The sequence below is a fragment of the Chroicocephalus ridibundus genome, chromosome 17 (assembly GCF_963924245.1).
Source record: "Chroicocephalus ridibundus chromosome 17, bChrRid1.1, whole genome shotgun sequence".
Lineage (NCBI taxonomy): Eukaryota > Metazoa > Chordata > Aves > Charadriiformes > Laridae > Chroicocephalus > Chroicocephalus ridibundus.
The window spans coordinates 5,297,800-5,313,905 of record NC_086300.1 but is presented as its reverse complement, the minus strand read 5'-3'; the positions used below and the strand labels follow the sequence as shown (position 1 = coordinate 5,313,905).

Sequence of the window (16,106 nt, the reverse complement as noted above, 5' to 3'; positions counted from 1 at the left end):
CCCCTCGTCCTATCGCTACACGGCCTTGCAAACATCTGCTGGTGGGATCCCAAAGATCCATCCCAGGCAGCTGCCAGATGTTCACGCACATCAGGAGTGACCCAGAGAGGCCGCCTGGCCCCGGGAGCTCTGCCACGAGCAGGATGTCCCCAAAACAGACTCCAGTCCTGTCCTGCCCCTCCGGCTGGAGACCCACCAGCCAGAGCCCCTCTTACAGGGTGAGATGGCAGGAGACATCAGGCTGCCTTTCACTGGCCTTTTCCCCTCCCTGCAGCTCTGCCGGAGAACACGACGGCCATCGCGGTGGTGGTGCTGTCGACGCTGGCGCTGTGCGCCGTGCTGGGCGTCGCCGTCTACCTGTACAAGCGTCGGCGGAGCGCGGAGCGGGGCGCCTTCGAGAGCGCCCGCTACAGCCGCACCACCTCCAACCCCAGCGAATCCGCCGAGAAGAACATCCTGGTGTCGGACATGGAGATGAACGAGCAGCAAGACTAACGGCAGGGGGGACGCTGGGGATGGGGACCTGGGGAGGGGGGAGGACGGAGAGCATCACACACGCTATCCCCGCGGCGCAGGGGGCAGGGGCGGCAGCGGGACCATTGCAGCAGGGCAGGGAGAGGGGCTGGGGTCGGGGTCGGGGTCCGGCCAGGCGGGTGAGCGGAGGGAGCTGGGGTCCCCCGTGCCCCGCGGGTCACTGCCGACACCTTCGGGCTTGTCTCCAGCTGCCGGGAGCTTGCCTGCAGCAGCCGTGGAGGCAGTTTCAGGGCTAAAAAGTTTTGAGGAAAGTTGCCCCCTCCCAGTTTAAGAGCTTTCTGGTGGTGTGAACAGGCTCCGAGACACCTTCCCCTTGGGAGAAGGCAAGCGCGGGTATTCAGGGCCCTGCGGTGGGCTCGTTCCCCCCAGGAATCGAGCTGGTGTCCGAGAAGACATCCTCCTGGGCAAGAGGTCTCTAAAGCTGATCTACCTCCCCTCCGCGCGCAGCGGCGAGGACCCTGCCAGCCCCCTGTCCCCACCGCCATGCCATTTCTCGCCCCCTCCTCAGCCTCGTCCCCCACCTCTGGGAAAAAAGCAGCGGAGACGCCGTCGCAGCGATCCAAGCGTGGATTCCCCCCAGCAACAGCGATGGGACCCCCTTCTCCTCCCTGGCACATCCCTAGGGCTGCGTCCAGCGCCGGCGAGGCTGCGGCTGCTCCCCCCGGGGCTGGCAGTCAGAGCCCACCCCATTTTTTGTTACTTTGGTGTGTGTCCCCCACAAAATAACTGCACATGATAGCACCGGAGCAAACCGCTGGCCAGGTTCCTTCCCCGGCAGGAGCATCCTCAGCACCCCGGGCTCCGCGGGAGGAGCTGGGTGCTGCGGCACGAGGCGCTGCCGGAGAGCCGGGGCCACCCTCCGTCCCTTGCCGGGCAGGGATGGCACGGGGCTGGGGCCACTTGCCGCTGGTTGCCTTGTTCAGGCCAGAAGGCTGAGCGTCAGGGCTGTAGGGTGGGGAGCGACTCGGAAGCTTTGGTGGTTATTGAAAGTTTGGTGGTTTTTGGGTTGGTGTTTTGGTTTTTTTTTTTTTTTTTTTTTTAAGGAAACGATAGCTTTTTTTGCTATACTGTACTGAGTGCGTGCTGAATATATACGTTCTTTCACACAGCTGGCTGGGGTGTTTGTGGTTGCCTGTTTTATGTGTAGGGTGAGGAGGAGGAGGAGGGCTGAGCCCTGCCTGGCTTCAGAGCCGTGCAGGAAGGAGCAGGGGTGCCTGGGGCTGAGCCGTCCTCCGTCACCTGCCTGCAGCAGCCCCGGTGCCGGCGTCTGGCCAGAGGATGCCTGGCGACAGCGAGAGATGTTCGGGCCCCGAGGGGGGGTTCCCTGCTGGGAATGGGACCCAAAAAGCCCCGTAGACCTTTGAAGCGGGGTGGCACAGCCCCCATGAGAGACGTTGCGTTTAGCTCTCTGCCTCCGAGGCTCGAGTTGGGTTTTTTTATTGTTGTGATGACAACGGGAACTAGCTAATTTTTTGTTCATCTCCTTTTTGTCACCTGTGTGGATTTAAAGGTCTGTTGATTTCACTTAAGCTGGACATTAAGTGTTTAAGAAAGTGTTGGGGGGGTGGGTTGGGGGAACAAAGGATCGTTGGGATTTTGTTTACTTTTTGGCAATGTCCAAAAGCTGCCACAACGTTTCAGGGCGAGCGAGAATCTGGAGTGCACGGAGCTGCCCCGGCTCCGTTTCTCTCTCTTGGCATTCTCCGCATTTATTTTCTGAGGTCCTTTCTGGTTTGCAGCTGTTGGTTTTGACCACGGGCCCATGGTTTTCCGATGTGGGTGCTGGATCCTGAAAAGCCGAGCGTGAATTCCTCCTCGTCCCCAGCAGGCGTCGATGGACCAAGCGGCAAGCTTGGAGTGCGCTGGCATCCCTGCTGCAGGGATGCTTGGAATAGCAGCAGGGAGGCTGAGCTGGAAGCTGTGCTGCTGGTGGGGATGGAGGTCCTGGATTAACTCCTCCTGGATGAGCAGAGCTGTTAGGAAGTCCTAAAAAATAAAGGTTGAGGTTAGGATTGGTGGGATGGAGTGGGCGAGGAGTGGTGCTGAGGTCGAGGGGTGCAGGCGGGCAGGGTTGGGGTTGGTGGGAGAAGCGCGTGAGATCCCAGGCAAGGAGGGCGCAGGGAAGCACGAGGGGTACGGCTGGGACGGTGGGGAGTTACCGGCGCCGGAGGAAAGCCCATACCGTGGAAAGGCATGGAGTGTTGGGAGTTGGGCAGGAGGTCCCATGGCTGTGCAGGAGGCAGCACGCCTGGCTTTCACGCAGCCCTGCCTGGGAACACCTTGTTTAAGAAAGTTTTTTTTTCTTTTTTTTTTGTTCTCCTTGATTACTTTTGTTCCTTTTCCTTTTCCTTTACTTTCAAGAAAAGAAATCTGTACAGTCTAGGGGGAATTTTGTATGAGAAGAGTTTTGTCAGCTGTTGGCAGTGATCAGGATTATGGAAAAAAATGCATATATGGTTAAATGGTATCTCCTATCACCGTTAGAATAATGTGAAGAATTGCTTACAAGGACCCTGTCAATTATATATATATATATATATATATAAAATATATATATATAGTTTTGCATCTTTTTTTACTCGGTTGTTTGTAAGATCCTTTTAGAAGCTCGGAAATAAAATTTCCTTCCCCACCTATTCCTTTTTTTTTTTTTTTCCCCCCTCTTATTTGGGAAAATGAAAACTTGTCTTTCCCCGTGTCCCTAACAAGTAGCAAACGCAAAACTGAAATTACACCTACCTGTCTCTAGCGGAGGAGGCTCAAAGTCTGCCCAGATGAGAGGGGGTGTTTGTATGAATTCCTGGCATTGCTTGGTTGTGTGTCCCATGGGTATGGTGGCTCTGCCCCCCGGTTGTTTGGAAGAGTCGGTGGAGGAAGAAGATGATGGAGAATGGGCAGCGGTTACTTGTGGACGACTCTTGAGTTCAAGGGAGACATCAGGTTGAGTAAGGTCTTTGGAAAAGCAGCAGAACTTCTGTTTCTCACCAAGGGTTGGGAGATGGGGCAGTGATCCAGCCGAACCTGCTCCATCCCGTATCTCGGGAGCGGTGAACAGTGGACGCGACCACCGTGGCACCAAAGAGCGCTTCTGCAGCAGCGAGGTTGGCAGCGTTCCCGCTGGCACAGGGCACGGGCACTGCATCGGGGGTGGCCACCGGCAGCGTTTCCACACGAGGCTTCCCCTGCTCACACCGCCTTCGCTCAGGCTGCTGTTTTCTCACCTCCCTCTGCCTCGGGGCTTCCCCCCATCCCTTCGGCAGCCTGGGGCTGCCCACACCCACCGCGCCCTTCCCTGGGGGACGGACCCAGCACCCTCCCCGCTCCCCCGCCACGCTGGTGGGGTTGGGAGAGATGAGGTCTCAACAAGGTTTCCTTTAGGTTTGCCGTGGCCATTCGGTTTTGCCTTTCATTTGGTGAAGAGCACAGAGCAGGCGTGTGGAGCAGAAGCTCTCAGGATGCCTTTGAAGGAACAGATGATTTTTCTTTTGTTTTTCACCGGAGAGGTGAGAGGAGCTGGCGGGGGGCAGCGGGGGCTGCTCTGTTTAATTGCAAACAGCAGTGGAAATAATGCTGAGCGACGCCGCAGTGCAGCGGGGGAAAGGACACTGGAGTCGTCCTCCTTCCGGAGCTGAAACGCTCTCACGGTGACCTGACCTGAATTCAGGTATGCGGTTTCTCTTCAAAGGAAGCCCAGTGAAACTTGCACTGCTGATTTTAAACAGCAAAGCACAGAGTGCACTTTATTTTTTTTAATTTAAAATAAACGCAGGCTTTGGAGAAGATGATAGTAGTTTGTAGTAACCAAAGGCCCTTTCTCATGGAGATGAAGTGTCTCCTCCTTTTATCTGCTCTTCTAAACTTGAATTGAGCACACCCATTTTAAGGGAGTCATTAGAAAATTCCATGAGGTCTGGTTCAGGCTGGGTTCATCTGGAGAAGGGTACGAAATAGCCTCGTTATTTTAATCCTCTTTAATTTCCCTACTGACTACCTAGGTACCAGACAGAGGGAAGGTAACACCTCCAAGGCAGGCAACTAGGGCGCTCTAAAATTAGCCATTGGAGGTGTGCTTCTCGCCAGCCCCTGGGCTGCAGACGAGCGGGAAGGGTTTTGAAGAAAAATGTCAGTTTTATTTTCAGAAGCAGTTTCTAGCATGTCTAAGAAGTGCAGCACATCACACCTAGACTCCAAGGTGGGCTTCAGCTGATGAATCTGAGTCAACCTGCGCTGCCGGCATAGCCTTGGGCTCCTGCCGTAGTCCGCTCGGATGCACTCACTGGGCACTAGTAGGTCTAAACTGGGTTGTGTGAATGGTGACCTAAAGCGCCCTTTTCTCTTGAATAAAAAAAGAAGGCTGGAGCAGCGAGCTGAGCTGCAGTGTCCATGTCGTACCTGGTCTTAGGTGAGCAGAATCCTTCCCGAAGAGGCTAATTCCCTCGAGTTTGCCTGTGCTGGCAGATAAAAGCAGGCCTGAGCTGCTTAGTACTTGCTCATCATTTGTGTCGAGTACTTTTAGCCCTGCACTGAGGTGGTCCCAGTATCCACAGCGTGGGAAGCGCTCAAATACACCTGGGAGCCTTACGGTACGGGCAGTGAGAAGCCGTTGGGCCATGCTTGGCTCTGCCAAAGACACGGCGGCTGTTCTGACTGCAAGCTATGGCAAACAGTTTGCACAGAAAGGGCGAGGAGTCCGCTGGGCTGACCTCTCTTTACCGCTCCGATCCAATGCAGCAGTGTTTGCGAAGGTGAGAATTCAGTGTTAAATATTCAGGATAAAGAAAACACTCAGTGGCTGTAGCATATGAGAGACTGGGGCTCCTCAAATGCATACGACGTGTATGGACTGTGACCAGCGGACACTGCCTTTTTGAAGCAAATTGCAGTTGGCAGCTGTTTTCATTTCACCCCATGGTAAAAACCGCTACTCTGAAAAGAACCAGTTTGTGCAAAACGAGTAACCACAAGATCTTTGTTTCCTCATTCCCAGAATCCAGGCCTAAGTCTGACTCAGAAGTTATTAATCTTTGCTGGATAAGAAGGAATGCAATGTTCTGTGAATACAGTGTCTGCTTAGTAAGTAATTTTTTTCAAGGATAATGACAAATATGCTAAGTACTCTTCACTCAGGATGGTTATTGGTCATATTGTGTATAGTTCATGTTTAATAATTACCTTCTAATTCATGCTATGTAGCTTGTAAGGACCAACTTGGAGAGGAGCAAGCACAGCCACGCATACGGATCAGGTTTCCAGTGACGGACAATAACCAGCATGGTGTTAGCAAGCAGCACAGGGGACATTAAGTGCCTTCAAACTTGCAAAATTATACCTTCTCATCACACACAGTAAAAAGAATTACAGTTTATTAAGTAATATATTTCACGCTTGTGTGGAATTGAGAAGTTAGGAAATGTGTTAACCAGACAAGAATTCAGAAGGTTCATGCGCAAATCTGAGCATACCTTAAAAGAATTGATACAGCAAATTCGTACTGATCAATTCGATTTTTTGCTGAGATACAATTACTCCAGACTTATGCTGTACAGTACAGTGAAGCCTTCAGGGGCCTTCCTATCTCCGCTTCCAAACAGCAGCCGTTGCTTTGCATGGATTGAACTCAGTGTCTCCACAGGTCAACATTCAAGTCAAGATCTGAGTAACTGCTTTTCTTCTGCCTTCATTCTCCCCTCTAAAACAAAGACCCTCTTTTTTCAGGCCATGTTAGTTGTTAAAGGGAACATTAAATACAAGAACTTCACCAAAAGTTCATCCGGCTCAAGCCGAAGCCAACGCACTCAATGGTTTGTTGTCACGTGCATTCAATCAACAGCTGTAAAAGTGGGCTTTGGACCTTTTGGCTGTAAGCTGTGTACTGGATCACGTCACTTTATAAGCTCAAGCTCTAATCAGAAGAAACTTCAGAAGCAAAGAATGTCAGTATTATATGGGACTCAAAACCCACAGTACAGAAACCACAGGCATCTCCATGGCTTGTGATTTGAAAGGTTAAAGGAGGTCAGTTAAAAAGCCAACTTACTAGCCAGCTGTTTCCAGTTAGGTGAGGCAGTTTTAGGACATAATCAATAGAAATGCCACGTTGACTTCACTACTAGTTACCTTGACCTATGGTCTTTTAAAGTAATTAGCAGTTGGTGTTCGGACTTTCAAAGACATCAGTAGGTCTACAAAAAGGACTGTGTGACATAAACACACTTGTTTTGGCTTTAATTAAGAGAAAAGCAGGGGTATAAAAAACAAGGAAAAGGGTACTTGATATAAAGGCTTCTTGGTGGAATTCAAACATCAGGAGAGTTTTATCTGTTTTTCGCAGAGTCAGGATCTGTAAATGAAGAAAGAAGGGTATTTTAGAATACCTTTCTTCATCAACAAGGAAAATACTAATTGAACATAACAAGATGAAATGTCACTGCATTCTCTTAAGCTTGGAAGTAGAGAACAATCACTGAATAATTATTTTGATTGCCAATTATCTGCACTACTAGCCTGCTGTTCTGCTCTGAGGCACCTGCTCAATCCCTTCTGAACTCTGTTTTGCTGCCTATCTGAGGATACAACAGCCTCCCCAGCATTTAAAAGATATTTATTAAGTGGCATAGCCTTCAGATTTATATAGTTTTAATTACTGTGGGAAAATACAGTCAGGCGGCAAGTATGGTCTCCTTGTTGCACACAAACATCTCCTAAACACCGTGGAAATCACTTGAGCACCCAGCGCCTCAGCCTCCGTTTTCCTGAAAAAAGGGAACTGTGTAATTCTTACAGCACTGTTGTTAAGTTTTAATATGTGGAAAACCTTCTCAAGTCGCTGGTTGCAAATCATGCAAAAACCGCAAAGTCCTGCTTTTTTAGATTACCTTGGTCATTGCTTATAACACAGCTGAAAAATGCAGTTTTCTTTTTGATGGGTTTCTCAAATCTATAGCGTTTGAATTGTGATTTAACTCTTAAATATTAGATAAGTAAATTTTGCGTGTTCAATAACTAGCGGATGTGTTTCTTCTGGGGAACGAACTGCTGGCATATCTGCCATAGCGGGGAATGACGTATAATGTAGAAAGCATGCAGGGAGGTCTCTTTAGAAAGGACACTATCATTAATTAATTCAACTGTCTGATTCAAAGCATGATTTTATATTCTAAGGTATAAGTCAGCGTAAACAAGTAAATTGCTGTTTCTCAGTGCTCGGGACTATCCAGCTCCGAGCACTGGCCCTGATGGCAATCCAAGGGGATTTGCTAGTAGCGCAAGAAGGCAAATCCTGCTGTGGAGGAGGCATTGCTCCCTGCTGGAGCTCCCAGGCCGGAGAGAGCCTGGGGAGGCCGCAGCTGTAATTAGCCGAGCAGTTACTAGGTGTCACTGTCGCCCCAGCCGGCAGAGCTGAAAGAGCCCTCCTTTGGCAAAAACCCAAGGAAGTGGAAGCAAGTCCAACAAAGAACCGAAAAGTCGCTCCAGCTGAAAGAGGTTTGCTATGAGAACATTAGCTGCGTTATAAACATAAGATCTGAAGTCTTCCTTCAGAATGAAACAACTCGTTTGGCATTTAGCATTGTTCCCAGGCATTACAAGTCTGAAATCCTGTTTATATGTGGTATTTTTCCTGTAACTGGCATGTTGGGATTCAGACAGCGGCAGGATTTCATACCTCATCATCAGCTCCTCGGTAAACGGATCTGCAAGACAACAAATACCTGTCGTTCACTGGTAAAATGTCTATTTAAAATATGCATTCTCATTTTTCTGTTCACTAATCCCGGACAATGAATTGTAATGGGACCTAGAAGGTGAAGGAAAAGTAGCTGGCTTGGCCAAAGAAGGCAATTTCACATCTCTGGAGAATATTAACATGCTAAGGTTAATAAATGTTTTACCAGAGAAAGTTTCCTTGCCCTTTTATTTCCATTTTATTTCTACCTTTGAGAGAAATACCAGTCCTTCCTATTGGCTGAGGGACAAGAGTCCGCGTTCTGTAATGCAATTCGGCAAGCATTTACATCAGAAACGGGGAGTAAATCTCTTAGCCAATAATCATTGTCTACACGACTTATCTAACTATGAAGTTTACTTTGGTTAAATCCCCGTTCCAAAATCAGAGTTGAGACAAAGAAAAATATCTTTGTAATGGAAAACGGATAAAATATCTCCGTAATGGAGAGTTTAACTTCGAGGTCAAAGTCAAGGTTGTGGCTAGAAACTTGGGAGGCAGTAGTGTTACAATTACAAGGCAAAGCACAAATGTACGCCGAGTTACTCTTAGATATGGGAACTGGATGATCCCTAACTTACCAGCTGATGGCAAGTAAGTATCAATAAGCAAACGAGTTAAAATAAGTATGCTAACTACCTTTTAAAATTGTTCTTTTCTTCGCATTAATTCATTTAAATACCCCATTGTTCACAGAAGATATTCCAGAGTAGATATCGCTATAAACTTAGAAATACTGTAGGACTGAAGAAGACTTTATTTATCATGACTAATGGTCACATTCAGGAAAGCTGCCTGGCAACACGGAGCTTGAAAGGGTGGGAAAAGAGGGCACAGACTGAAACTTTTTTGTCGAAGAACAAAGACCGGTTTCAGACTGCTGAAGACATATTTTTTTAATCAGTGGTACTAGCACCTCTTTAAAATTCCTCTCTGGAATGTTTCACTAAGGTAAGAAAAATTAAAATTGGGGAATTGTATTATGTTTTTTTTTAAGCAGTATAGTAGGAGTCCCGGCTTCCTTCTGAGCTCGGCAGGGGCGGCCACCTAAAATCGAATGGCTTAATACGGTTCTAGATCTTGAACCCTGAAACACCAGTAACAAACGCAGGAAACTTTCTCGGAGGACGAGGCTTCGCTTGCTGTTTGTTCAGACGCTGAATCTGGTGTGGAAAATAGCTTCGGGCTCCTACTCGATATTTGATGGAGACATGCTCCTTGACATCGTGGGGACCAGCTGCGTGAGTAAGCACTAACCCGCAGAACCCAAGATTATTTTGCAAGTAAAAGCAAAGCATTTTCTTACAGTTTGTGATTACATCTTAAAAAATAATCCAGTTCATTGCCCTGTTTTACATATGTCGATGTCTGGCTGTTAACATTTCTCTTTTAAATGGGTATGTAGAATTTCCAGATCAGCTCAAAGGAAAGAAAACACAGTGACTTTGTTAAAGCAAAACTAGATGAAAACAAAAGCCTTATTAAATGAATAAAGTCTTTAACAAGATGCCAGCCTTCTTTTTAGATGTTCCAGAAAAAGCTCATAAATGCTGGTAAAGGCAATTTAACATCTTATTGAATCAAATAATCAGGGGGAGTGCTAGCACACCAAATGCGTAACAAATCGAATTTTACTGCAATAGACTTTTAAAGAATTAAAGGACTAAAGCCCAACAGCTAGAACTTGTACACTGTGGGGTTTTTCTTTTTTCTTTTCATTGCTCATTGTTTTTGTGGGGAACTTCAATTAAATATCTTTACTGTACACTTGATATCATGTAAATTCTCCTAATTTCTGAAACTTGCATTTCCTCAATATTTTCCTCCCACTTTTTGATGTTTAATGTGTCTCTTTTATATCGAAGTCCCTCTTGCCAATTCAAGAGATCTTGCATATTTAATGAGAACAATTAAACACGAATTCTGTAAAAGTGAGTTTAAACTCCAAAGCTTACTTTCATTTTCCTCTGCTTTAGGCTGTCTTGAGCACTAGGAGAAAGGCAACCAAGATTAATAAAGCGTTCCCGTTTTAACACTGATTAGACATACGATTTAATACAGCTAGAGAAAGCAAAGAGAATGCTTTTTTAAAAAATGAAAGCATGAAAATGCTTAAAAACAGGACAAGTGAGGAAATTACTTAAATACTTAAGATACAGTAAAGCTTTGGATTACTCTCAATATCAAAATGACTTGTCAACAGACAGGACTGTCTGGTTTGCCATTAATTTTACTCATCTGTATTGTTTCATTTAAGCAGCTAATCCTAAAACAAGAAAATCTAAGATTGTAGCTTGCTTTCTATGATTTCTGATCTTTTTTTTTTTAAGGTGTTGGCTTCTAAACTAAAATTTATACATGGGGGGGAAAACTACCAGACCCTCAGAGATTTATATGGATTTAATCACAATTTTGTGCTAGTAACACTTAAGCTTTCATGAGTATGATTGAACTCAAACCTAGGAGTAATGCGTTCTTCTCAGATACATGTGGGAGAGAGTCTGGCATCTGGACTTGGTATTTTTCATTTCCAAGTCCAATCTGAATTGAGACTTTGAAAGAGGAGAGAAGAAAGAACGTGGCATCTCGATGATGCAACTTGTGTGGTCGTTTCAGCCAAAGGTCTTTTGCCCCTTCATCGCAGGATGGCACCTGGAGTATGGGAAAGCCTCTGTCATCCCTTTGAACTTAAAGTGACACTGAGGGGGTGGACAGGATTTTTTCCAAAGCCCAAAGGTCTCATATAGCCGGAGGCTCATGCGTTTCACTTGCTGTTCCCCATCCCAACCATATCAGCGCGGCCCTGTGTGGGAGAGAAGGTTAAACAATGCACGCAGCCCAACAGCAGAAGAGCACTGATGCTTAACGTTTGAAAAATAGGATCAAACACTCATTAATTGTCCATCACCAACGCAGCACGTTCTACTTCTGTGCCACCTCTGGGGGGCTGCCCATTTACTTTTCCTGCTATGATCTGTTTCTATCAAGTGGGCTGACTCAGCTATCAAAAAGCATACATACTTCAAGAATGAATGTACACGATTCTGTATCAAAATATTTGAATGAATAACTAATGACTGATTGTGAAAAGCTTCGCCGAACTACTCTCTGGTTTAATTCGGTATTCTGTCTGAAGTGTTGGTTTGAAAGTGGTTTCTCTTTCATGTTTGCCTGTTGCCGATAGACTTCTTTATGAGCGATTTTAACAAGGCCATCTGTAACCTCTGACTGCTGCAGCAGTCTATCATTTGACACTAAAGCTGTCACTTCAATTCCTGAAGGTTTTAGGAAAACGATGGCAAATAAAAATTTTCAGCATTTTGTACTATTTATCCTGCTTGCAGTAAACATCCCACATCAGATGAGCTTGGCTTGTATTACAGGAGAGGGAGTTAGACTAATTTAGAGCACATTTGACCACCTAATGCTGGGCCATTAACAGATAATTGAGGTTGCTCCGAAAACAGGCTCATTCTAGCTGTAATCCTGTCCCGCTGCTGCACCACGCCAGAGACCTGCCCACAAGAGCAGGTTCCACACCTCGTTCTCTCACCTGTTACACGATTTGGCACCTCGCACCTGATCCCAGATCTTCAGAAGCTGAAATTGTTGCCTATGGGTCTGTCAGTGATTTTAGGGGATGCTCTTTGAGTCCACTTTTACAGTAACCAGTATGAACCAGCGAGAGTGTGGTCTCTCTGCTCCACTTCATGTCTGCAACGCAGGTATTTATATATTACCTATCAGGCCTTTAAAAAAACAAGGGTCTCTTGTTTTTGTGACCGGTTTAAGTCATCTTTTGCAAGGTAAGGTGAACCACATCTAGAATAGAATAGAATATTTCTGTACCTCAGACTTGCCTTTTCTCTATAGAGACTATAACAAAATCGTGGCCAAGCGATGCTGACTTTCTACTGGGGATGTCTAAACTGAGCAGAGATTTTTCTTTTGCCTGGTTCTTTTGCCTGATTTGTTTGGAAGTGCCGAGTTCTTCGCTGACTTCAGCTGGTGCTGGGGCTGCATTCAGCTTTCTGAATGACAAATGGAAAGCTTTTTAAATTATTTATTAAAACAGATAGTCAAAATGAGAGGCAGCTTGTGGAAATGCCAGGTCCTGATGCACCACCACAGACAGGTGGCTTATGTGCTATATATGAAAGCATGATTTTACTTTTTGTTTTCTCATCTGGACCGATGGTTTGTCGGGAGAAAACTGTTTGGTTCTTTGGGGTTTTTTGAGTTGTTTTGTCTTGTTTTTAATGATGTTCAGCCGTAACTAAGCCAGAAATACCCACTAATTGTTAAGGGTAAACATATCATAACAACAACAATAGAGGAAAAAGAATTATTCTTATCACGATGTCAGTATTATTTTTAGACTGGACATTTCCAAATGGCAAGACTAGAAAGGAATCACAAGAATCCAGCATCTCATAGCCTGGGTTCTAATTAAAATCCCTCCCAACCTCCAGACAGTCAGGACTGAAAATCACTATTCCTGCAGTTTCAAGATGACTGATGAAAGACTTCAAACCACAAGCAGCCACTGGATCGGTTGCTGGGACCTTTTTTTAGGTCGGCTCAACTACAGTCATAATGCTCCAGTGAAAAGATGACTTTAAAAACATCAAAAATGTCATTCCAGAGAGCTTTGCAAGGTACAGGACACAGTCCCAGTTTCACGTAGAGTTTGCCTGACAATTAACTGGAAAGTTTCATCTGCAGCTTTGCAATTCATAACAAGCTAAAACAAGGGAAATACATTTTAATTTGACATGTCCATAGCGCTGACCCACAGATTTGGTCACAAATGACAGCACCACAAATGTATTCTAACTCTTCCTGTCTGCACGCCTGAAATGAGTGGAATAATGAAGCATCTCTCAAGATGATGGAAATTGTATTTACCTACAGCCAAGAAAACCTTCCACAGGGGTTGAGATGCTTACCATAAGGAGGAGTGCTGGCAAAAAGGCCTCATCAAAACCCTCATTTTCACCCTTAATTAAGATTCCCTAATGCATCGCTGCTAAAACTATTGAAAGGAGTTGGTGACTAGTTAACATCAACCGGAGAAGCTGGTAGGGATGTGCCTGTACCCATTTAAATTAGCACTGTTGAAAAAATCACTATAGTTCTCATTCCCCAGTCATTCCAGATGCATTTTCCAAGCATGTAATCCTATACAATCCCAAAAGCTACTTGGGATCTCTTTTAAAATTTTTTTTAATGCTATGACTGGTGAGCAGGGTGAGCACAGGTGAAGTCCGTTAAGCTGACAAAACTACTGTGAAGGTCATTGAAATAATTGGAAGAAAGCAAGGAAATAAACTACCTTGCATTAGGGTGTGGAGAAGGATATGAGGATCAGCTGTGATTGCACCTGTAAGAAAACTGCACAACAGACACTTACTGGCTGGTTTTTGAAAAGGAAGATCTGCTGGGAGATACTTCATTGGTTCTATGTGGGTGGAAGGGTTTGACAACAAAAGAAGACTAGTAAACTGCTGTAAGTCTCAGAAGAAAGTGGCGAGGACGGGACATAACTACAAGGTAATGCGAGGTGCTCTTTTTTTTTTTTTGCTGCTTTTCTGGTAATGAGGATGTAGCTCAGTCTCATGAGTTCTGCAAATCTCTATTTGTAAAGGTGATGAAATCCAAGATAAAGACCTGGGTTTGTTAGTTTGGGGTGTGCCTGTATGTAAAAAACAAACCTGTTTTTTCCCTTTTGTTGACTACCTTGTGCTAAACTACACAAAGATGCTAGAAGCAACTACAGTCTTGGGCGATGTTGCAGTAGCGATAACCTGTCTGGTGGCTGGGATAGGCTGCGTGGATATTTGTCCCTGTGTTTCATTGATCTCTCATACGACGCGACTGAAAAGCAGGTGCCCTGTGAGTGAGAGGAGTGCAGTGCGGCCTGGCCAGCCCGAGCGGCAGCTGGCGTCTTCCAGCACGTGGCGAGACAGGCATGACCAAAACGAAGGCACCGCTGTTGTGGGGCACATGAGTGACACCTAGGTATGGATGTATATGCATGTTCCTGTCACAACTCAGCGTGTAGGACGTGATTTTGCATTCTATGTCAGTACTGTAATGGATTTGAGGCTCCAGAAAGAGGATGGAGGGGGTGACCAGAATAACTTGCTTAACGTATTGCTGTTCCTGTCCGTACTGAGAGGCCTTCAAAAAGAAGGCAGTTGCATATGAGCCCTATTCAGCCAGAAAGGCTGTGGGTTCAGTATCTGATTTACCGAATAGCTCTGGATTATTTTCACAATTAGCATTGTATGTAACGATAATCTTTCTTATTAGCAATGGTCATAGCTGTTGGCCTATTGTGAGGATGCAGCATCCTCAGAAGGGAGGGAGGGAGGATGCTGGGGAAGGTCTCTTAGATTTTGAGTCCTGGCCTGCCGAAATGCAGAGTTGCCAGTTTTACTGAGACGCTATCCTGTTAAAAAGGAAAGAATGACGGTTTTGAACCCAGGTAACTAAAACATTTCGGCTGGCCTCAGGTGTAAAATGGAGCATGGGATATAACACTGTACGAGTACAAGACCTGCCCAGAATGGGACTTGGCAAGTCCCAGCAGAGAAATGGGTCTATTCCAGCAAATATTAGTAAAGATTGCTATAGTTCACCAGGAAGAAAGCAAATGTGAAGTACTGATTTGATATGAGCAATTAAAAGGGGAAAAAAAATGGTGCAATTAAAACTACAGAGGTACTATCCAGAACTGTGAGGGGGGGTGTGTGTGTGGTTTTGGGGAGGAGGTGGCTGCTTTCTTTTTTAATCTAGATCAACTACAATGTAGATAATAATCAGTAATATAAAAAACAAGGAGCGAGTTTTCTGCATTTCTAGATGGAAGGTCTCTAAGGAAAAAATCTTGGTGCTGTGGGGAACCAGGTGCAGAAATGCACGGTGTTAAGCTTTCCTAACACAGATCATGAAACAAGGATGAGCTGCTTCTACAAATGTCAGTTCTCAGTGAGATACAGCAAGAGATCTTGACCACCTGTAGGTACTGAAGATTTCATGGCACTTGTAACTGTCATAAAATAAAATGCAGCACCCTGACTGCGTTCCACTGGGGGTAATTGATTTTTGCCTCCCCGAATTTCCACTCTGTCGTTCTAATTGAATACTTTTTTTTTTTTTTTTAAACAGTGAATCTAATCAACCCTCAGGACAAAACACTTATTTTGTCTTGCTCTTGACAAACAAGTGTTTTGTTTGCGTTTTGCCTCTGTAATTAAAGTGCCGGCTGCCAATAGTGAAACGAACTGTAGCAATTAATAATTATTTCCCCTGTAAATACACTGTACAATATTGCTGGCGTGGAAGAGTAGCCCTTATTCCAAGTCAGAGATGGCTGTATTCCACTGATTAGAGACAAAAAAATGATGTGTATATGTAAGTGCATTTATGGGGGGGAGAGAGAGAATGGCAGAGAGGAGGGAGGGGGATTTTTGTACACGTGCACTTACATTCAGCATGCGCATTCTGTAAATCTGGCCTTGATAAAAGCCACCTTAAGGCTACTAATAATGCTCCTGAGAAGCACCGTCATCTTAATTGTAAGTAGGAAGAGGCAGGACCAGCCAGCCTGTGAATGGAAGCAGCATCACCCTTAACCTTGAATTCATCCTACACCACAGGACTTTGATCAAAACACCTTTTTGTTTGGTTGGTTTTTTGGGTATAGGTGGTTTGGGGTGGTGGGGTGTCCCTCTCATGGGTTAGGTATACCGGTACACCTGGGAAAGGCTGTAACCGGGTTGGTGTATTCTTTGTGCTATAGTATTCTATGCTCAAACATGTTTATCAATTCTCCTCAAATGGT

At 45.6% G+C, this 16,106-nt stretch overlaps 3 protein-coding genes across 4 annotated transcripts in view; 2 read left to right on the top strand and 1 right to left on the bottom strand.

Annotated features, from left to right (window-relative positions):
• The window catches only part of MRC2 (mannose receptor C type 2), a 30,640-nt gene extending 27,568 nt beyond the window's left edge, over nucleotides 1-3,072 (top strand). For both annotated transcript variants that reach the window (XM_063354511.1, XM_063354512.1), the window contains exon 30: nucleotides 275-3,072. In XM_063354511.1, coding sequence (XP_063210581.1) covers nucleotides 275-495 — 221 coding nt within the window. In that variant the 3' untranslated portion in view covers nucleotides 496-3,072. The remainder of the gene's footprint in view (nucleotides 1-274) is intronic.
• Nucleotides 3,073-5,833: 2,761 nt separating this feature from the next.
• The window catches only part of MARCHF10 (membrane associated ring-CH-type finger 10), a 39,333-nt gene continuing 29,060 nt past the window's right edge, over nucleotides 5,834-16,106 (bottom strand). The window contains exon 8 of the mRNA XM_063354872.1: nucleotides 5,834-6,874. Coding sequence (XP_063210942.1) covers nucleotides 6,677-6,874 — 198 coding nt within the window. The 3' untranslated portion in view covers nucleotides 5,834-6,676. The remainder of the gene's footprint in view (nucleotides 6,875-16,106) is intronic.
• Nucleotides 9,264-16,106, top strand: part of TANC2 (tetratricopeptide repeat, ankyrin repeat and coiled-coil containing 2) — a 331,215-nt gene continuing 324,372 nt past the window's right edge. Inside the window, exon 1 of the mRNA XM_063354919.1 lies at nucleotides 9,264-9,502. The gene's annotated coding sequence lies outside the window, so the exon portion shown is untranslated. The remainder of the gene's footprint in view (nucleotides 9,503-16,106) is intronic.